Raw genomic sequence first — 22,614 nt, 5'->3', positions numbered from 1 at the left:
ATCTGCCAGCGTGTGTAGTGCCAACAGTAAAATTCCGAGGCAGTGGTGTTATGGTATGGTCATGTTTTTCATGAAGGGGGCTTGCACCCCTTGTTGTTTTGCATGGCACTATCACAGTAAAGGCCTACATTGATGTTTTAAGCACCTTCTTGCTTCCAACTGTTGAAGAGCAATTCGGAGATGGCGACTGCATCTTTCAACATGACTGAGCACCTGTTCATAATGCATGGCCTGTGGCAGAGTGGTTACATGACAATAACATCCCAGCAATGGACTGGCCTGCACAGAGTCCTGACCTGAATCCTATAGAACACCTTTGGGATGTTTTGGAATGCCAACTTCGCACCAGGCCTCACCTACCAACATTGATACTGCTCCTCAGTGCAGCACTCCATGAAGAATGGGCTGCCATTCCCCAAGAAACCTTCCAGCACCTGACTGAATGTATGCCTGCAAGAGTGGAAGCTGTCATCAAGGCTATGCATGGGCCAATACCATATTGAATTCCAGCATTACCGATGGACGGCGCCACAAACTTGTAAGTCTTTTTCAGCCAGGTGTCCGGATACTTTTGATCACATAATGTATGTGTCCTGGTACCCAGCAGAATGACACCTCCTTTTCCCGCCACTGTAGGATGTACAGTTGGTCATGGATCCACTGAACCATTTTGTCTGCTGGTTACATGGGCTGCAATGATAATACAGCGCTAAGAAAACTGGAGCAGATGAGAAACTGTTTGCCCTGAAGACACCCCATCTGCTCCATTGCCTTCAGGACCATTCTGAGTTCTGCAGAAAAGACAGTATAGTTATGGAAAAGAACATCCTAAAGATGCAGTCAGGGAATACTACAGAACAACCAAGGGTAGTTGGTAGTTGGTTGTGGGAAGAGACCAAACAGCGAGGTCATCGGTCTCATCGGATTAGGGAAGGAAGTCGGCCGTGCCCTTTCAAAGGAACCATCCCAGCATTTGCCTGGAGCGATTTAGGGAAATCACGGAAAACCTAAATCAGGATGGCCGGACGCGGGATTGAACCGTCGTCCTCCCGAATGCGAGTCCAGTGTGCTACCACTGTGCCACCTCGCTCGGTAACAACCAAGGGAGTTAACTTGTTTGAGACATCAGCGTACACAGCTTTAAAACGACGACATCTATGTAAAAGTTAAAAAACATTTGGAGTGCAATCTTCCGTATAATTTGTCAAGCCTAAAATAATTCTGAGCCTCTGGAGGAGCCAATGGAGATCTGCTCCAACCATGGTGTAAAACCAGACACACTAATCTCTAACAGACAATCCTCCACAAAATTCCCACAGGGCCCCATTGCTTGGTGTCGAGTACAAAAGAGCCTTTCCAACAGTATGGTATGCAGCTGTGTATAGTGTGTACAGTCTTTTATAGGCCTATCGCAAAATGAGGAGTCATCGTATGATATGAGGCAGCCACCCACTTTTCTCAGCACAAAGGGTCAGTGTACGGCTGATTCTAAAGGCCCCAGTGGCCAGTCGAATTCTTAGATGTAAGATACGAAGCTCAATTTCCTTAATCATAGCACAGAAAAGCATATTCATTCATATCAACAATGTAAGAAGTAATTTTAAGTTCAACAATGCAAGAGTATACAGGAGGCAGCTAGCACTGCACATCAACTTCACTTCTGTTAAGAGTTCACTTGACTTTGGCAACTGTTATCTTGGTATGACATTATAATCACTCTCTGCAGTGTGCTCCTAGTAAATACTTGTAGAAAAATTGCTTTCTCTTAAGCAGTTGTTTAGTGGCACATGATATACAATTAGTGATGAAAAAGTATTAATAAGAAATCTTAGCTGATCACTGTGCTTTTGTTGTTAATTAACTGATAGCTCCTCAAAATTAAAGTGACAGATACTACAAATCATCTTGCTGTGGCACTGTCTGAAAATGGTCTACATATTGGGAACAAGAAGGGGATGTTGGATGTTACAATGTCCATACTATTGGTGGGTATGTAAATGATTTGTTTTAATTCTCTGTGACATGCAGAACAGCCACCAGAATGCATTAGTTTAGTTACTGTTGTTACCAGGTGTGATACAGTGTACAAGTGTGGTGTCGTCCGAAGTGTGAGGTCCTACAGTAAAGTTGATACCTCACTATGGAACCACAAGCTAAACACAGTTATTGCCAGAATTTAATTAGTCAGATCAGTGTACTAAAGTTTAAAGGTAAATGCCAAGAGTTATTAGACTATCATGCAGTGCAAGAACTAAACTGTTATCACTGTGTTCTGTTTTAAATGTATGCCATTACTCATATGTAAATGGATTTCTTCTGACGTTAAGAATCCTGTAATAAAGTGTTTTACTGAAACTGATCTAACATTCATTACATTATGTTGTAGCATCCACTCAACCTCCTCTAGAAGTAAAATATTAAAACTGTCACCAAGACTTGCTACAGCAGATAAAAATAAGGCTGTGAATAGCATTATAAATTGAGTGATCACTGTGAACGACACAGAGATGTCACGTATTTGTGGGAGACAGCACTATCAGCACCTGACAAGAGTATGAAAGGGGCCTCACTGTAACTCTTCTTTTGGCTGCCTAGTAGAATTTTGCAATATCTGATTTTTGGGGTGTTTGGATATAACAGTGGCCTGATGTTGGATTGCATAGGAGAGTGATGGCAAGTACACCTGTCAAGTTTCCGGTCAACTACATTTGAACCACCACAAGGGAGAATTGCCATACTGTGCACCAATCACAAGTAACCCCTTCAGAAGTATGCCTGCCATCCAAGAGCAAGTAATGGACTTTCTGCAGCATTCTGTGTCATCCAGTGCCAACGGTCAGAGACTAGCAGAAGGCAGATTAAGAATTTCCATCCCACGGGCTGCCATTAACAGAACATGTACAGCAGTGTTTGGAGTGGTGCTCTGGCCACAAAGCATGGACTGCTAATGAATAGCATCACATTGTGTTCAGCAATGAACTGCAGTTCTGCGCTACACTGGATGACCATTTTTGGTGAGTATGGCTGCGACCTGGAGAGAGGTCCCATCCTTCCGATGTTACTCCTGGTATCACGGTGTGGAGAGCCATTGGGTATGACTTCGAGTCATGGCTGGTAGTGGAAGAGGGCACTCTGACAACGCAACAGAATGTCACAGACATCTTGCATCCTAAAGTGTTACATCCCATCCAACGATATTGTAGTGTTATTTTTAAACAAGACAATCCATGTCCAAACATTGCACATGTCTCTGTTAACTGTCTGCATTACATTGGGATTCTCCTGTGAGCAAAAAGGTCCCCAGACCTGTCCATGATAGAATGTGCGGGATCACTTCAGATGTCAACTCCAGCCCAGTGCCGGTATCCATGATATCAATGAACAGTTACAACAACCAGCAGTGGACCAGCTAGCCTTAGGAGAGGATACCAGGCTTTATGACACCCTTTCAAATCAAATAATGTCACAAGCCCTTTCCTTGTGTGAAGTTTTATTTTACATCCTCCTCTCCTCATGTCTGCTTCAGGTTTTTGTCAGGTAGTGTAATTTAACTGTCCTAACAGCAAAGTCAACCTATTTTTTTATTTTTTCTATTGTTTAAATTTTGTTACGTTAACAAAATGCATTAGTCTGGATTTTAGTGTGCTCAAGTTAGTCACACCTTTTGTTCTTGTTCAGTTTCTTTAAATTAGAGGCATAATAATTTTGAATACTTACATTTTTTGATATGAAAGTATAGTGCTTTGTATTTAAATCAAGCAGTTTCAAATCCGCATGATTTTTGCTGCCAAATGCCACTATATTTTTATTTACTTTACTGTGTTTCATTTTCTGAATTGGGCGTCCAGAATTAAACACATCACCTTCTTTTTCCTTAAATCTCCATACTCTTATATGTCCTGATTCAACAGCAGTTAAGAGACATCTGAAAGAAATAAAGCATTGACATCTAAACAATTAAAACTTCCCATTAATGGATTCTTGCATCACAGGTTGATAGGATAATTTTATTTTTATGAATGAAAAACAAAACTGGGTATGCCTTACAAAATTAATTTTTGTACTTAACCAGTTTTCAGCTTACCAGGCCAGACAACTTCTTTCAATTACAGAGACTAGGATGTTTGTATTGTTTACAAGTATAGTAAATATGTACATACCTATCATATTTGCTTAGACCACAAATCTGACCTTCCCCATATTCAACATTAACAGAACTTGTGAAAGCCTTGTAATCAGTGTCATATGTCTTTACAGTCTTGTTCTTCAGCCCTATTAGAATGTCCACTTCATCGTCATCACCCCAGCTCAAATGTGTGATTCCATTATCTTTTTGCAGAGACCCAACTTTCTGCAAGTTTTTTGCAAATACTTTCCATTCACTTTCATCTCCATGGAACTGCAGTCCTAAAAAAAATGACAGTGATGGGCAAAAACATAAACAAGCCACTCCTGAAGAAATATTATATTATTATGACACTCCTGAGGGAACATTACACTGAAGTGTAAGCTTGATTGTGCAGGCAAGTTTTTCAACCATAGGAGAGGGAAAAAGAAAAAAAAAAAAAAACACACACACACACACACACACGAGAGAGAGAGAGAGAGAGAGACGGAGGGAGGGGGAGGGAGATAGGTTAGAGAGGGTAAGAGGGAAAGATTGTACTGAAGTTAGATGGAAACTAGTGAGTACATCTGATTTTAAAGTGTGTCTAAACTCCACCCACCATTAATATGCAGGTGAGTTATTACATGTTCTCATTTTTTACATTGTTTACACTTGGGGCTTCCACTATTATTACACTACTGGCCATTAAAATTGTTACACCAAGAAGAAATGCAGATGATAAACAGGCATTCATTGGACAAATATATTATACTAGAACTGACATGTGATTACATTTTCACGCAGTTTGGGTGCATAGATCCTGAGAAATCAGTACCCAGAACAACCACCTCTGGCCGTAATAATGGCCTTGATACACCTGGACATTGAGTCAAACAGAGCTTGACACAAAGGATGATAAATATGGTGTTGTCCCAGACTCTTTACTACTGAATATCTTGGACTTCCTGCAGGGATCATTGAGGGTCACACAAATCAAGAGCCTTGTTGCCTGCATGTGTACTGGCCCAGTCTCTCACCGCATGTAAAAAAAGAACACTCACACATGCTGCTCATATGCTAAAAATTTCTCAACACTTTTCTTTATGTTCACCCCATGGCTCACATCCCCTGAGTCATGGGATCATGTCACCATTAATTTTGTGAGAGCACTCCTCAAGTCCATGTATCTGACTGCAGTTGAATCACTTAGATTTTTCAAACATGGTGAGTGGGCAGTCACACAGGTCACGACCATTACCAAATAGTCCACCATCTTTGCAAATGAAGCATTAGAACAGATATTAAATTCAGACAATGGACCTCAATTCTCATACACAAATATTTAACCAGCTTTGCCAACAGACTAGAATAATTCACTTAACATTAGCACCTCTTCATACTCAAAACAATGGAGATAACAAGAACCTATTAAGCACTTTGGTTGGTTGGTGGATTTGGGGGAAGGGACCAAACAGTGAGGGGATCAGTCCCATCGGATTAGGGAAGGGCAGGGAAGGAATTCGGACATGCCCTTTCAAAGGAACCATCCTGGCATTTGCCTGCAGAAATTTAGGGAAATCACTGAAAATCTAAATCTGGATAGTCAAATGCATGTTTGAACCATCATCCTCCTGAATGCATTAACCACTGTGCCACCTTGCTCGGTAAAGTACTTTCCAAACCCAATGATTACTATACTGCCCGCGTCCACATTCGTTAATGCAGCACTAACATTATTTTTAAACTCCTACAAGAGCATACTGAGAAATGACAGAAGTCTGTTGGAGATCCTCTATGCCTGGGAATCATGTACTTTGCTGTCTGCACCTGCAAAGAAGCAGTGTCCCAACAGTTACTGCCAGGTACAGTTATTTGAGTCAGCACTTTCTTAAGGTGACTGAGATGGACAGCAGCCATGTTGCGGCATCAAGTGGTGGCCTTTGTGAAATTGGTGGCCTGGGGCACTCGCAGTTGTGAAATTATGTATTCATAGAGACTACTAATGGCATTTGTTTTGACTGACAAATCTCAACCACTACAGTAATTGGCCATATCGCAAATTATGGTAAGAGATATTGTGACGACATTACACCTTCAATCTCATTGAAGCACTGAGCTCCAACTAAATGCAGAACTCCTCCCCTTTGAGTTTTATTTATCATCGATATGTCTAGCTATGTGGACCAAGTAGTTAGTGTAAAAAACAGGGCATGTGCAGATCAAGAAACTTTTCTTTCACTGTGTGCACATTATGCATATTGGCAAAGTGTCAAATTCACACAGATAAGGGAAGGATTGTTTTATGTGGTCATTGAAACATGAGAAAACAAGCAGTTTAGTTTTAGTATCAATACTTTAAAGTTTGCAGTTTGGTTCCAACTTTGTTGCTCTCTTCCATTCCTTAGAATACGTACAGCAGCCCAAAGTTCTATAAGGATATCTTGGTGAGTAAATTAATTATATGACCAATCTGTTTATATTATTCATTATCATTCCATCACTTAGCATCCACCTATTTTATTTTCGCACCAATTGCTTCTGTTTTTTCCTTCGTTTATTTCTGATTTTCATTGGTATCTGGTAATATTTTGTTTTTTATTTTTAATTTTATCTGCCATCTCCAGGCTGTTGTTTGCCAACAACTCATTATTTAGCTGTAATATTTAATGTTACTATCAATAACTCTTGAAAACTTCTCTTCTCCTTGTTTTTATCCTGATTTTGCATCTTGAGTGTCTTTTCTTCCTTTCATAGTTATACATACTTGTAGAATTTCCACAGTCTGGTATACCTCTTATGGCATACTGTCAATAAATCATTTGTTCACATCGCCTGAACATTCAGTACTTGGCGTTGGTTTTGATCCTTAACATAATAATGATGTGGCATGTAACATCTTATATGATGTGGCAGATCCAAAATGTAACATGTGTTGCTTGTGGTGGAACTCTCTACTGTTGAATTTCAATGTGAGGAAAGTGTTTGTGTTACTTGTAAAAGTTCATTTTATGAAAAGGAAAGTTGCTACTCACCATGTAGCAGAGATGCTGAGTTGCAGGTAGGCAATTGTGCCTACCTGCAACTCAGCATCTCCACTATATGGTGAGTAGCAACTTTCCTTTTCAGAATGTTGTTACAGTCCATCCTAGATTTTCCATTGTTTGATTTAAAAGTTCACTTTGTGGGGTATCACACCTTGCATGAGACTTTAAAACATAGACATCATATGTGGAGCCAGGTGATGGTCAATACGCCATGTATGATCAGTTTTCTGTGAAATTAAAGTGTTTTGGCAGACTAAATTGCAAAAAGGAATGGAAGTGATGAAGATTTCTTCATCACAGATTTGATGACATGAGGACAACATGTGGAGACACATACAAGGTGATTCATGAAGATATGCAAATATTTTAATATGTTATTCTAAAAGTAAAACCAAAGATAAAAATTCAGACAAACATAGGTCTTCAAATGTTTAGTTACGGAGTTATAGCTAATAAAAGATTTTGCCTGAAATTTAATAACTTCACTAATATGAAGCCATCGCAAAACTGCACGAGGTTAAAGTAAAGCACAATGTCCATTTATTTTGTTGTTATTGGTCTGGTGAATCTAATAAAACATGTCCCAGACGTGTATCTGCAGTAGTTTTCAAGCACATCCAGAGAAACAAAGACGTAATTTCGTAAAATTTTTAATTTATTGACTACTTGGAGCGATTTGTTTTAATTCCAGACAATTGCACAAAGTTTTGAACATGAATACACATACAGCTAAGACAATAGAATATTACAAGGGAATTTACCCACGGCTGAACCAGCTCATCACTGTCCAGCCAGCTGGGCCGTAAGTGACGCAAAGTCTGCCTCTGTCAGTACCATCGCTGTAACTCAATCACATTAGGGTTGCAAACCATTAACTGCCACCTGTCTGCCCAGCCTGGATGGCCAACACTCCACCAGCCACCTGCTCCTGCTCTCCAGTTCAAATTTGTTCAAATGTGTGTGAAATCTTATAGGACTTAACTCCTAAGGTCATCAGTGCCCTGCTCTCCAGTTGTGAGTCCACATATCAACCTCGGCCAACACCATCGCCATCCCCCTCGGACATTGTGGCCTGCTTTAAAGACAGATGACGATGCTGCTGCCTGGCTTAGCTCTGCACTGCAGCCACACGAAGACTCGTGCGGTATCTGCGTCACTGTCACTGAGACAGCACACCAGGCTGATACTCCACTTGGTAAGTAGTTCACCTCTCTGTGCCACTGGTCTTACTACTCCTGCCGCTCAGCACGGAATATTACACGAAGATGGAAATGCGCTTGAGTGACTGTACGAGCCGGACTGAATCATTAAAGATTTGTTCGTGTTCACGGGCGACTCGAGATGAATGGTCGGATAAAAGACTGTATATGTCCACCAGTGGGCTGTCTGCCACTTTCCTCAAACATCTCCCATGTCTCTGAAACCATCTATGGCCACAGGAAGACTTGAGCCCATCCTGACAAGTAAGAACTGCTCGTGTTAACTTCAGTTTACTTGTTGCAGCTATCGCTGCCCTGGTACATTTTGTTGTCCAATATGGACAATTCTGTATTCTACCATCTATATTTGATGTCAAAACTGAGATGGTTTGGAGTCTGATGAACCAACAACAAACAAGAAAATATGCAGCATACTGATGGCAGAAGACTACAAGTAGTGATTCAACAGGGACAGCAAGATATGTAAGCAGCAACACGAACCTTTTTACTTTCCCTCATGGGGTTCCCTACATTCTCTGGTTTGACATTTCCTTACCTTTTTATGTGATTTCAGGGCTAGATAATGCTTTGGAGTTCCGTACAGAACTGAGGGTCGAATCGTTAAATCCAGTTACATGCACCCAGTGCAATTTACCTGGACACTCTGCCCTGTGCATATCCCATAGTATGTTGGGTTTGCTATAAAATATGGCACTACACCAACCAGTGAAGACAGTGTGCCTGGCTCAGGCACGGAAAATCTTGGGTACCCATAAACTTCGGTAATTTCATACGGATAAGCGAGAGAAGGCATAAGGACTTTTGCTGTAAATAAGGAATTGTATAAAGTAGAGGTTTTAGGATGAGAAAGGACAATAAGAGTATATCAGTAATTAGAGATAGGCATAACACAGGATTTAAGATCATGGCTAAGGTAGGAATGTCAGAAAATGTAATCTGGAGAATGTGACACCCAGAACAAATAGTTAACAGGTACTTCCGAGGTTGTTAAGATAGGTCTAAGCCATGGTAAAATGTCAGTTAGTTAGAACTGGAATAAAGAGTCACAATGGTATTGTTAGATTAGGTTTTATTGTCTTCATATCATGCATCACAATAGTATTGTTAGATTAGGTTTAATTGTCTTCACATCATGCGGCATTGTTTGAAAACAGCCAAAGTGCTAAAGTATCACACGGATGCAAGATGCATCGTAAGCTGTAATGTCGTCAATTAAATCACTGCAGGTGCCTCAAGAAGCAATGCTCATAATAGTGGTAGATCCACAAGCAATAGCTGACAGAGATAAAGGAATGACATAGTGCGAAAATCTATCAGAAGTTGGAAGAGAGGTGACAGTAAAGAAATTAAGGAGATTTTTTAGTGTATGACACATGTGGGGCTGTTATAGAGCCTTTGATCGGGGAAGAATTACATACAGCACAGGTGCGTCTGATACAGTGCCTGTGGCTGGGAAAATGTTGGGGTTTTTGCACAGCACAGGTGAAACTGCTGCAGCTCCTAGGGCTGGGTCAGTGGTATCAGTGAGCTCTTGAAGCAGGGCCACTGGATAAATCTCTCAGAGCAAAAGGAATTAATTAAGGAATCAATAAAGGGTGAAAAGTGGAAGAAAGTTCAGACAGATTCCCAAATCATGATGTCTTGGAATTGTGACCAAAGCTAGGTTACCATAGATCTCTTACTGTTGTCCATAGGTCAGTCCTGTTCCCCCTCAGTTAAGGTAAAATGTAGCCCACAGCACATGTATTCTCCTTTTTAATGTATTATGATAAGCTGTTTAGTTCTAGGATACTAGTGTAAACTTGTTGATATATTTCATTATTCGCTAGATCATGGTGTTAAAGTAACCAGGTAGTATGCATATAGATTAATGAAAAGAGAATTGTGAGGTCAAGGGATGCCTTTTATTTTAATGTTAGTGCTGGATAGCATGTCATATTGTTTGTATACATGTGGGGAACATCTTAGTGTAGTATTGGAGAATTATATTTGATTTAGTTAGAGGAACATTATGAAAGTAACTGAGAATATGGGAGATGTGAATCTTCGTGGGGAAAATATAAGGTCGACTAGCTGACAGGATGCTATTCCTAGTCCATGCTGTGAAATAACACTGCTGCTATCAGGACTGAAAGTAAAAAGTGTGCAAATGAGGACATATGGACTCAGTGAATGTGAGAAAATGCAGATAACTGCTAGTGAAGTCTGTCAAATGATGTACAGTGTGATACCATGATTGCAGGAGCAAATATGAATTTAAATAAACTAGTGTTTTTATGTCAGTAAAATTCAGGGGTGAATTTTTTTTCCACAGGAGAGAGGAGATTGTAACAGGGAAAAAAATTTAGGAGACCTTGAAGCAGAAGTCAGAGCCCATAACTGCACTGAGGTCACAGCAAGACAGCACTGAGCTGTGTGGTCGGCTCCAGTGTCATAAGACTGCAAACACCAGAACCAGTCAATAGCCCAATGACATGTAATCAATGAAGCCAGACCGACCTACTGCCATCCTGTTATAGTGGGGTTAACAGATTTTTGGCTTTGGTTCATATGTGACAAGAGGTGTGTCATATTTTTCATTTGCCACAACTCAAAATTCCACAATTCCTACTTGTGTGACATTAATTACAAAGTCTCTTCCTGTTTGTCATGTATGATGTCACATGCCGTATGAACTTTACTTCTTGGGACAACAGGCTGGCAAACATCCCCAGGGCACTAAAATCCCTTATTTAATGTTTTCACTATGTTACCTTATTCCTGTAAATCATCTGTCAAAATTACATCAACGTTAAGCATATATATATCACTGATCAATAAACTCAAGTATGATTTGTTTTATAAACCTAATGTATTTATTGGAATCATGCTACCATACATAAAACCACTTGCTTATTATTAAACAATGCATGTAAGTCAGAATGAAGGAGTGTTGTTTAAACTGTGGACAAAGTGTATCATCAAAGTAACTTGAATAGTACACTATATGTATTAATAAACAACATTCCAAAGTTTGAAAAGTTATAACAAGCAGTGACACTTCATGTTAACTGTAGCTTTCAACCAACTGCAATTACACATCAGTCATCAACAGCCGACACTCAATATTAGTTATTCTTGGAGAAATGTGAACAAACTATTTTTTCCAGTGTGTATAGTTGAGCATAAGACACTTTGTGCTCAGTGCAATGATGTTATATGGTTGCTGACTGGCAACGAGATCATATGCATAGCCTATATGTAAAATGTGTTCATGTGTTAATAAAACATAAGTGTTATTTTGTTCCTAAACATTTTTTCCACGTCACTTTGCTGCACTAAACAAAGAATCTAACATGTTATGGGCCCAGCTCTGAATTAAAGTGAGTTAACAAATTTCACGGTGACATGTTTTTGCACTAAAGTGTGCAGAAGTTCATATAAAGTTCCATTGACTGCACAGTGAATAAAAGTGACTGTTAATATGAGTACAACACAAACACCGCAAATAGAGTGGCTCATAGATCGTGAGAATTATGCAACTTGGAAATTTGCTGTTGAGGCGTATTTGCAATTGGATGACCTTTGGGATGTCGTAATTGGTACACTGAAACCTATGAAATCAAGTTTTTCTGCTAAGGAATGGAATGCGAAATCAAAACTAATCCTTTTGATTGAGCCAGTAAATTATGATCACATAGAAAAGGCTATGTCAGCAAAGGAGGACTGGGACAAACTGAAAAATGCATTTGAAGATGGAAGTTTAACCAGTAAAGTAGGATTACTTTGTGAGCTGATAACTACAAGATTAAACAAGTACAAAAATGAGGATGAATATGTAAATAAAATAATTTCAATCTCACATCATCTGAGGAACACTGGTTGTGAAACCGCAAAGAATGATTTGGCACTTTATTGCTAGCTGGACTACCAGATAAATATTCACCAATGATTATGGGTTTGGAAAGTTCAGGAATACCCATTACAGCAGACAGTGTGAAGGTAAAGATTCAACAGATGTGAAAAATGAGCCAGTTTCTTATGATCCAAAGATAGAAACAGTGTCAACATTACACTCTAAATACAAGAAGAAGAAACCAATACAATGTTTCAGATGGCAGAAGATTGGAAATTTTTCTTCACAGTGTAACAAAAGGTTGAGTATTAATGAAAAGAAGCACTTTAATTCTAACAGTCCTGAGAGGAAAACTACCCATACAAGTAAGGCACTTTCTGCTTTTTATTCTTTCAGTGAAGCAAGCGACAATCATGCAGAATGATTTCTAAATTCAGGAGCATCTGTGCATATCATTAAAACTCCACCAGTTTTGTATGGTACAATTCAAGGATTGACATTAGAATTTCCACAGTTGAGGGGTCTAAGTTAAAGTGTGAACTCGCAGGAAAAGCTGATTTTAATTTGCTTACTGAATGGGGAAAAACAAATTGTTACTGCTCATGATGTACATTATGTGAAGAATATTGCAACTAATTTGGTGTCAGTAAGCGAAATAGTAAAGAAGGGTAACAAGGTTATCTTCGATATAGCAGGCGCCAAAATAATTGACTCATGTGACGACATTGTAGCTACTGCAACTAATGTAAACTGTACTTACACATTAAATACAGTTCAAGATATTGCTGAAACTGGAAATCACCCTGTTTATGCTGTATAATGTTTCTTGTGGCATAGGAGATTTGGACATCTTAATAGACAAAGTATGGCATTATTGGAGAATATGGCAACTGAAATGCCAAACTGTGGAAAGAATAACATAGAATGTGAGGCATGTTTGCAAGGGAAGCAGGGTAGACTGCCATTTAAATCAAGTCAAATCAGATCTACTCAAGTCTTGCAACTCATTCATACAGATCTCTGTGGACATACGGAGAATAAATCCTTAGGAGGTAATACTATTTCCTGACATTCACAGACGACTGTTCTAGATACATTCATGTTTACTTTGTAACCACTAAGGATCAAGTGAGTGATGTATCTGCTGTTTATTGCAAAATGGTCAAGAGAAAGATGGGAAGGAAAAATTAAAATTATTAAATCAGACAATGGATCAGAATATATAAACAGATAGTTTAAGGTACAGTTGAATGATATTTGTATCAGGTATGAGACTACCATTCGCTACAGTCCCTCTCAGAATGGAATTGCAGAATGTGCAAATAGAACTATTGCCGAAAAGGTAAGAATTATGCTAAGTGATGTTGAGCTACCTATGTGTTTCTCGGCAGAGGCATATCAACAGCAGAGTACTTAATTAACAGATCATCTACCAAAGCTGTGAGAAACCAGACACCTTATGAAGTATGGAGTTGGAAAAAATTGGACCTAAGGCACTTGAAAATCTTTCGATGTGAAGCCAAGATTCAAATTACAAAACCATTAAGAGGTAAACGGGGTGCAAAATCGCAGAACGATATTTTTGTTGGATACTGTGAGAATTCCAAAGGATACAGATTTCATAATCCTGTGAATACGAAGATAATAAGCAGTAGAGATGTAGTACTTTTAGAGGATTCTAAACATTAAATAAAGGAAAACAGTCAAAATAATACAGAAATTCAACCAAATACAAGGTGTGATAATGCTTAAAAAGAGATGAAAACTGAAACAGAGGAAGATAAGGATGAAGAGCAAACTGATATGCTACCAGAGAGTGAAACTGAGGATGAAGATTCAATAGTAGAAGTCAGTTTAAGGTGTTTCCCACACATAATAAGACCAAAATGATATCCAGAGTATGAAACGTATGCTGCCGAAACTTTCAGGCAAGTGCCAATGCTCAAAGTTGGAAAGAGGCAATGGAAAAGGAATTACAGTCATTTTTGGATAATGATACATATGAATAGGTTGACATGCCTGAAGATAAAAAGCCACTAAGAACAGGATGGGAACTGAATATTAAAAATCCTGAGAGTGCAACACAAAAATTCGAGGGCAGATTGGTAGTTACAAGATATTATCAGAGAGAAGGAATAGATTATCATGAGACTTTCTCACAGTAGTGAAATATTCACCATTAACAAACGTTTTAGCTCTTGCAGTAAGAGAAGATCTATTAATTCATCAAATGGATGTGTAAACAGCCCATCTGAATGGAAAGCTGGAAGAGGAAATACATGTGATCCCACCTGATGAAGTTAAAAGACCTTAACAAGGGAAAAGGGAAGTTTGGTGTTTGAAAACGGCATGTACAGATTAAAGCAGAGTGGCCACTGCTGGAATAAATGTTTCTATAAAACTTTGGTAAAACTGGGCCTGCCACAGTCATAATCAGATCAAAGTATAAATTATAAAAGATGCAAGGAAGATATTACAAGCATGGCCATATGGGCAGATGTTTCTTTTTTTTTTTTATTGTGGCCAACAGTGAAAATAAAATGGACCCTTAAAAAACAGTTACAGTCAGAATTTAATATGCATGACTTAGATGAAATTAGACAATACTTAGGCATCAAGATTCTAAGAAGTACCAACATGGAAGAATTATGGATTGATCAATCTCTGTATACAAGAAAACTGACCGAGTTAGGTACAACAGTGGTTAGCACAATCAACTCGCATTCGCAAAGATGACGGTTCAAACCCGCATCCAGCCATCCTGATTCAGGCTTTCCATGATTTGTCTAAATTGCTTAAGGCAAATGGTTCCTTTGAAAGGGCACATCTGACTTCCTTCCCAATCTATATCTGCATCCATACTCCACAAGCCACCTGACGGTGTGTGGCGGAGGGTACCTTGAGTACCCCTATCAATTCTCCCGTCTATTCCAGTCTCGTATTGTTCGTGGAAAGAACGATTGATGGTATGCCGCTGTGTGGGCTCTAATCTCTCTGATTTTATCCTCATAGTCTCTTCGTGAGTTATACGTAGGAGGGAGCAATATACTGCTTGACTCCTCGGTGAAGGTATGTTCTCGTAACTTTAACAAAAGCCCGTACCGAACTACTGAGCGTCTCTCTTGCAGAGTCTTCTACTGGAGTTTATCTATCATCTCTCGCGATTACTACATGAACCTGTAATGAAGCGCGCTGCTCTCAATTGGATCTTCCCTATCTCTTCTATTAACCCTATCTGGCACAAATCCCACACCAGTGAGCAGTATACAAGCAGTGGGCGAACAAGTTAACTGTAACCTACTTCCTTTATTTTCGGACTGCATTTCCTTAGGATTCTTCCAATGAATCTCAGTCTGGCATCCGCTTTACTGAAGATTAATTTTATATGGTCATTCCATTTTAAACCACTCCTAATGCCTACCCCCAGATAATTTATGGAATGAACTGCTTCCAGTTGCTGACCTGCTATATTGTAGCTAAATGATATAAAGGATCTTTCTTTCTATGTATTCGCAGCACATTACACTTGTCTACATTGAGATTCAATTACCACACACAAATTTAGAAGGGTACAGTGACGCAGACTGGAGAAGTAACCTGGAAAGCAGACACTATCACTGGAAACTGCTTTAAACTAATGTGAGGCTTGATATTCTGGTAATGCAAGAGACAGAGAAAAGCTGCTTTGAGCATTGTGGAAGCTGAATATATGGCTTTATTGTCCACTAGCCAAGAAGCTCTGTGGATCAGAATACTGATGGGTGAAATAAATCTCTTACATATATAAAACCAACTGTGATATTTTGTGATAATGTGGGAGCTGTTAAGCTTGCCAACAATAATGTCACCAGTGTGAGAACCTGCCATATTAACATAAACCGACACTTTACCAGAGATCATCTGGAGCAGGAAAATAAACCATCAATTATCTGTGCACAGAAGAAATGTTATCAGATCTCCTGAACAGGCCTCTAAATAAAGATAAGTTTCAGAAGATTGTGAACCATTATGGTCTAATCTGTGATGTGTAGTGTTCCCTATCTAACAAACATTTGTTCAAGCGACAGTGTTGGAGAAATGTGAACAAAGTATTTTTCTAGTGTGTATAGCTGTGCATAGGACATTTGGTGTTGAGAGTATTAGACCTCTGTGAAATGATATTCTATGGTTGTTGATTGGCAATGATACTGTGTGCATAGCGTGTATGTAAAATGAGTTCATGTGTTAATTAAATATAAGTTTTACCTTGTCCCTAAACAATTTTCCAAATTTTCAACATCATTTCATTGCACTAAACAAAGAATCCAACAGTTGAAACTTCCTGGCAGATTAAAACTGTGTGCTGGACCGAGACTCAAACTCGGGACCTTTGCCTTTCGCGGGCAAGTGCTCTACCAACTGAGCTACCCAAGCATGACTCACGCCCCGTCCTCCCAGCTTTACATCTGCCAGTATCTCGTCTCCTACTTTCCAGTAGCTCAGTTGGTAGAGCACTTGCCCGCGAAAGTCAAAGGTCACGAGTTCGATTCTCGGTCCGGCACACAGTTTTCATCTGCCAGGAAGTTTCATATAAGCGCACACTCCGATGCATAGTGAAAATCTCATTCTGAATCCAACAGTTGTCTGTAGTGCAAATAAGGTTACAATTCAAGTATGTATTAACACAAAATACTAGTAAATAACCAGCTTGTAGCCATATTTAGATACGAAAGTGTAAGTTGAATGTAAACTGACTCATTCCACACCATCACATTTAATTGCACAAATGATCCATGGAACATCAAAGTAACTCTGGGAGGGGAGGCATGTGGATCGAGTTAAAATGGCGATAACAGGCAGAAATAGCCAATACAGATTACATCTGCAAAACAATGAACATAAGTAGTGAACAATGAACATACGTAACAACCGAAATTTACATTGCTAAGTTTGGAGGGCTATACTCGGGTAAACTGTATAAGGACTGGTTGACAAAGGGGCCTGGTTGAAAAGGACTCTCTATAGAAATAGATTATGTATATACGAGATTTTGCTGTAATTTCATTAACATAGTGTGGCAGACCACGTGGCATATATAAATCAGTAATGGTAAAAAACGTTGTCAGTAAGATGTTGTAACAGGTCATAGATTTAGACAATTAGGCTAGAACGGAAACATCCTTTTATTCAACACAAAAACATCATTAGATCATTGGATTTGTGGTTCCGAATTCGCCATATTATGAGTCACTGAATTTAATTGGTCTTATTTCTCACTATTACACGTGTGTCCGTGTCGCATGAAATCGCCAGCAGGAGGGGTATACATGGTGTTTATGTGGGGAAAAAAGGTCCACATACAGTTAATGAGGGGAGAATCTTCACAACCTGTTGTCACTCAACTAATGTCATGAAAGATCAACCACATGGAACAGGAAAGGAAGTTAGTTTTCACTATTTTATAAAATACATTTATCGGAAAAACAATTTCTAAGCCGCAGTCACCGGCGTTTAGTGGCTGTTGAAAATGCTGCATGATTTTTAAGCAAACGGTAGACTTACCTTTAAAAGTTCCTAAAAGACAACCGGCAAATATATTCGAATCTCGCTTGTAAGACATGGTGGACAACCTCTCGACTACATCTGTAACATACACAGTTACACACGCACTGTAACACAACTTCAAACAATAAACACGCACTACAGCACGTGTTCAATTCAAAATATTTACATTCTGCCTTACAAGCAAGAGCAAAGATAACAAGAAGTTATTCTACTTGAACTAATTTCTGAGCATAGATGTTGTGCAGAACAATAGTAATCGTCACAATATGCTGCATAGTTTGACTAAAGGCGAGACATCTTTACGTATATGGCCCGAAACCCGTCATTATGTTATTTTCATGGAAAAAATATTTAGTTTCTTCGTTACTTTTTCAAACTCAGACATTAGATTTTATTTTCAACCAGCTCGTTCCAGAGTTAACGGAACGGAATGCGTCGCCGTCAAAAAGAGGTACGTGCACAGCAGACAGAACGTCAATGCCTCATTTCTCCTGATTTAACCTAGCACCGAAAGGTAACGTTGTGGTTGTCATTAAGGTACGTTTACACTGGGATACATGTATCGCGACATGTATGAGCGACATGTCAATTTGACATGTCGCGATACATCACCTCATACAAAAATTCACGGAACTTGTATGCGGACCCTCGAGCTCATACATGTCGCGTATACATTTTGTATATCGCTTTTTGGCCATATACGCGACATGTATGAGCGACATTTGAAGAGCTCGCGCATGCGCAGTACTATCATTTCCTGTCGTCTTGTCGACTGCCGCTTATTTCGACGATTAGCGCATGCGTAGTACCAGGCTCTTTGGCGGCTGTTTGAGTTTTGAAGGCGCCGACTGTCGTTTCGACGTCAATGTATCTGCATAGAATATCAAAAAGTGCCATATGCAACATTATTCTTCGTGTTTGCGAGGCCATTGTGCAAGTTTTATCGCAAGAAGTGAAGGTAAAAGTTTTATATATATCAGAGTATGTAATACATTATATAATTTTTTCATGCATCTGGCACGTATATCAATGTTTTGCTGTTATTCCGGCTGCCTCGCGTGATAATGTTGACAACGGATGCCGACAATCGTGTGTGAGACGTTGGCATTAGCAATCGCGCGACAATGCAAATGTTTTGTCATGAAATCTTCGTTTTACGAGGAATCCCCAGTGGCTAAAAAACGGAGTGTTACTGCCAACTGATCCTCTGGTGGAATCGCTTCCCGAAAGTTTGTGTTGGTTTTGGACACAAGAGGAGCCACAAATGATAACAAACCGCGGAAATCCTCCATACTCATCCTAACATAATTTCTAAAATATGCGCCATCCTCTAGCGTTAATTCGCGAGAAACTCTCTGTGCCACCATCTACGCTTCCTCCGCCTTTTCTTCCTATCATCTTCCAAAAGAGCAAGTGTATCAGCACATAAAAATGTGAAAACTTCCAAATCGTCGTCGGAAGCTATCGCACAGTGATACATATCAACCAGTGTAAACGCACGCTCATACATGTATGAGGTTGATACTTGTCAACTCATACAAGTCGCGATACATGTCGCAAAGTCGCATATACATGTATCTCATACATGTGCCGATACAAATCGCAGTGTAAACGCACCTTTAGATGGAATGACATGTCTGTATTTGCATATACGTCAGGAGAGGTACTATTGCTGCGTTCCTTTCCGAGTTATACTTCCGCTTTCTCGAAGGAATCAATAAATGTCTGTGTTGTCAAGGTATCGTCGTGACTCCGGCAGCCATACTAGAAGAATTAAGACATACTTTGGACTATTCCAGTCACATATTTCATATGGTCTTATTATATGGGGGCACTCCCCTCACATCAAAAACGTATTGAAATTACAAAAAAAAGTCATACGTATAATATGTAAAAGAGGTCATAGGGAGCACTGTCGTCCTCTTTTCTCCAGACTCAGAATACTTACAGTTATAAATTTATACATCTATGTGTCTGTACTCTATATTAAAAATAATATTTCAGAATTTATTGCCAGAAAGGAAATACACGAACACAACACCCGGGCGAACGGTAATTTAGACATACCGCGCCACAGATTAGCGAGAACAGGAAATTCCCACAAAGTTAACCCACTCAAAATGTTCAATAAACTGCCAATTCATGTTCAGTCTATGGATACAAATTCTTTTAAAATTAAGTGGTACAGCTGGCTGTCAGATCATCCATTCTATGACATTAAAGAATTCTTTGAGATGCCTGAGGAGTATATAAGCATTTAAAAGTTGTCTGTAGTTAAACATATTATTTTGTGCTGTGGTTAATAGTGTGTAATTACAAAGTTTATACTATAAATAATAAAATACCTTATTATATTAGATTATAAGATAGCTTGTTGCGTTAGCTTTTAAAAGCTATCCTTTGTAATTTGGTACACTGCAATGCTTCAAATGTATTTATAATGTATTGACAGAAGTTTATTTTGTTATTCTGTATGTACTAGTACATCTTGTATGACGAAGCCAATATCATTGTAAAATGATCTATGGTGAATAAAATTCTTGAAATTCTTGAAAATTCTTGAAATCGTATCTTGATATTGTATTCCTGTAGGAATAGCATCCAGTGCATCAACATACTGTGTAGTAAACATCTACTCATCAGAAAGGATAAAGCTTGACGATCTGTATAAATATGGATTTCTGAACACCATTCTAGTGTTTGAAATCTTTGAATACTCCACACAATCGCCAAAAGTTCTATTTCGGTAGCTGTGTAATTTAGTTCGTGCTTATTTAGGCTATGGCTAGCAAAAGCTGTGGTACTGTGTTCTACATTACCCGGATCCAATTCTCCTTGAAAAACTTCGGCAGCAATACCGTAATCAGATACATCTGTCGAAAATTTAAACGTTTCGCCCACAACTGGATGATGTAGTATGGGTGCCTCAACAAGCGCTCTTTTAACGTTTTCAAATGCATCATTTGCACCTTGAGCCCAAGTCCATGATACTCCCTTTTTTAATAAACGTAAAATTCTCGGGTCATTTAACTCCTGCCCTCGTATGCACCGTCGATAGTATCCAGCCATACCTATAAATCCTTTTAATTTTCTTCCATTTCTGGGATGCAGACGTTCTTTGATGGTTTTATGCGTTCAGGGTCTGGTCTAATTCCCTCTACCCCTACAATATGTCCTACGAACTTAAGTTCTTGACACTCAGAAAACGATTTTGAAAGCTTCACCATAATACCTTTCTCTTTAAATTTTTTAAGAGTCTTGTACAAAGTTAGACAATGTTCCTCCCAAGTAGCTGATATTATTAGGATATCGTCTACATATATTATGAAATCCTGTCTGCCTGCTTAGCTGGATGGTAACGTGCTCGCCTCACATGCAAGCGGGCGCGGGTTCGATTCCTGGCTCGGTTGGAGATTTTCTCCGCTCAGGAACTGGGTGTTGTGTTGTCCTCCTCATCAGTTCATCTTCATCACCGGTGCGCAAGTCACCCAATGTGGCGTCGAATGAAATAAGACTTGCACTTGGTGGCCGAATTTCCCTGAATAGGGGTCTCCCGGCACCGATGCCATACGATCATTTCATTTTGCATTATCAAATCCTTTAATAAGTCTCTCCCAAGAGCTTCGTCTAACGGACATATAAATAAGGACACAGAGATATGAAGTCCAAATGGCAATACACTGAAATGATATGATTTTCCATCATACAAAAAGGTTGCATAATTTATTGATTCTAGGTGTAATTTTATCTGCCAATATCCCTTGGTCAAATCCATCACGCTAAAGAATCTTTTCAAATCTGGATAACAATTCGTCGATATTAATCGGCCAGTCCCTTTCCATCTCTATATCTATATGTCGGTTCAATGTACGAGCGCCTAAGACAAATCGTACCCTGCCTGTAGCTTTCTTCGCACTACCAGAGGATTATTCATTACACTGGAACTTCGTTCTATAATATTATTATCAATCATTTTGTTAATCTCATCCTGAACTGCTCCCTTAAAACTCACTGGTATTGGATACAATTTGCAAAAGAATGCAATGTCATCTTTGATTCTGAACTTACAAATATAGTCGCTGATGTTGCCTGAACAATCGGAAAATACCACTTCATACTCCATTAAAATTTTATACAAATCTCGTCTTTGTTGATCGGTTAATAGTAGGGATTCATTAACTTTGTCTTGTTTGATGGGTTCCTTGATCAACATTATCGATTTTTAGTGATAATTGTGCTGTAGCTGTTAATCGCATACACTGGCGCTCTGTTGTTTGTTCTTCAAAAAATGGTTCAAATGGCTCTGAGCACTATGGGACTTAACTGCTGAGGTCATCAGTCCCATAGAACTTAGAACTACTTAAACCTAACTAACCTAAGGACATCACACACATCCATGCCCAAGGCAGGATTCGAACCTGCGATCGTAACGGTCGCGCGGCTCCAGACTGTAGCGCCTAGAACCGCTCGGCCACTACGGCCGGCGTTTGTTCTTCAAAGTGACTATTTGTCACAAAAGGTGTCCAGTATCTACTGTTCCCTTTACCAAAACAAAGATGATGTTCTTCAAAGTTTAAGATGACTTTAAATTCTAAGAAACTATCTAATCGAAACAGTATGTTTCCGTTAATATTCTCTACTATCAACAGCGTTTGACGAAATAACATATTTCCAATATTGCAGTTCACCTTAGTTTCATATTTTACAAGTTTACTTTTTGTTCCCGTTATCCCAATTATGTATACTCGAGTCACTGGCAATAGCAGTAAGTGCTGTTTATTCTGTATCGAGTTAAAAAATGCGTTTGATTCGAGTGATGCCTCACTTCCAGAATCTATAAATATGTTAAACTCGGAATTTTCC

General features: G+C 39.2%; 1 protein-coding gene across 2 annotated transcripts in view; it reads right to left on the bottom strand.

Moving 5' to 3' along the window:
• LOC126236159 (WD repeat-containing protein 74) overlaps nt 1-18,458 on the bottom strand; it is a 106,513-nt gene extending 88,055 nt beyond the window's left edge. Inside the window, exons 1-4 of one of the 2 annotated variants that reach the window (XM_049945258.1) lie at nt 18,364-18,458; nt 17,749-17,829; nt 4,161-4,407; nt 3,718-3,925 (exon numbers count right to left, since the gene is read on the bottom strand). In XM_049945258.1, the coding sequence (XP_049801215.1) occupies nt 3,718-3,925; nt 4,161-4,407; nt 17,749-17,806 (513 nt within the window). In that variant the 5' untranslated portion in view covers nt 17,807-17,829; nt 18,364-18,458. Of the gene's footprint in view, nt 1-3,717; nt 3,926-4,160; nt 4,408-17,748; nt 17,961-18,363 lie in introns of those variants that run through there. The other variant, XM_049945249.1, reaches the window with a different exon arrangement.
• Between the last annotated feature and the right edge of the window lie 4,156 nt (nt 18,459-22,614).

The sequence above is a fragment of the Schistocerca nitens genome, chromosome 1 (assembly GCF_023898315.1).
Source record: "Schistocerca nitens isolate TAMUIC-IGC-003100 chromosome 1, iqSchNite1.1, whole genome shotgun sequence".
Classification (NCBI taxonomy): domain Eukaryota; kingdom Metazoa; phylum Arthropoda; class Insecta; order Orthoptera; family Acrididae; genus Schistocerca; species Schistocerca nitens.
This window is presented reverse-complemented; position numbering and strand designations above follow the sequence as displayed.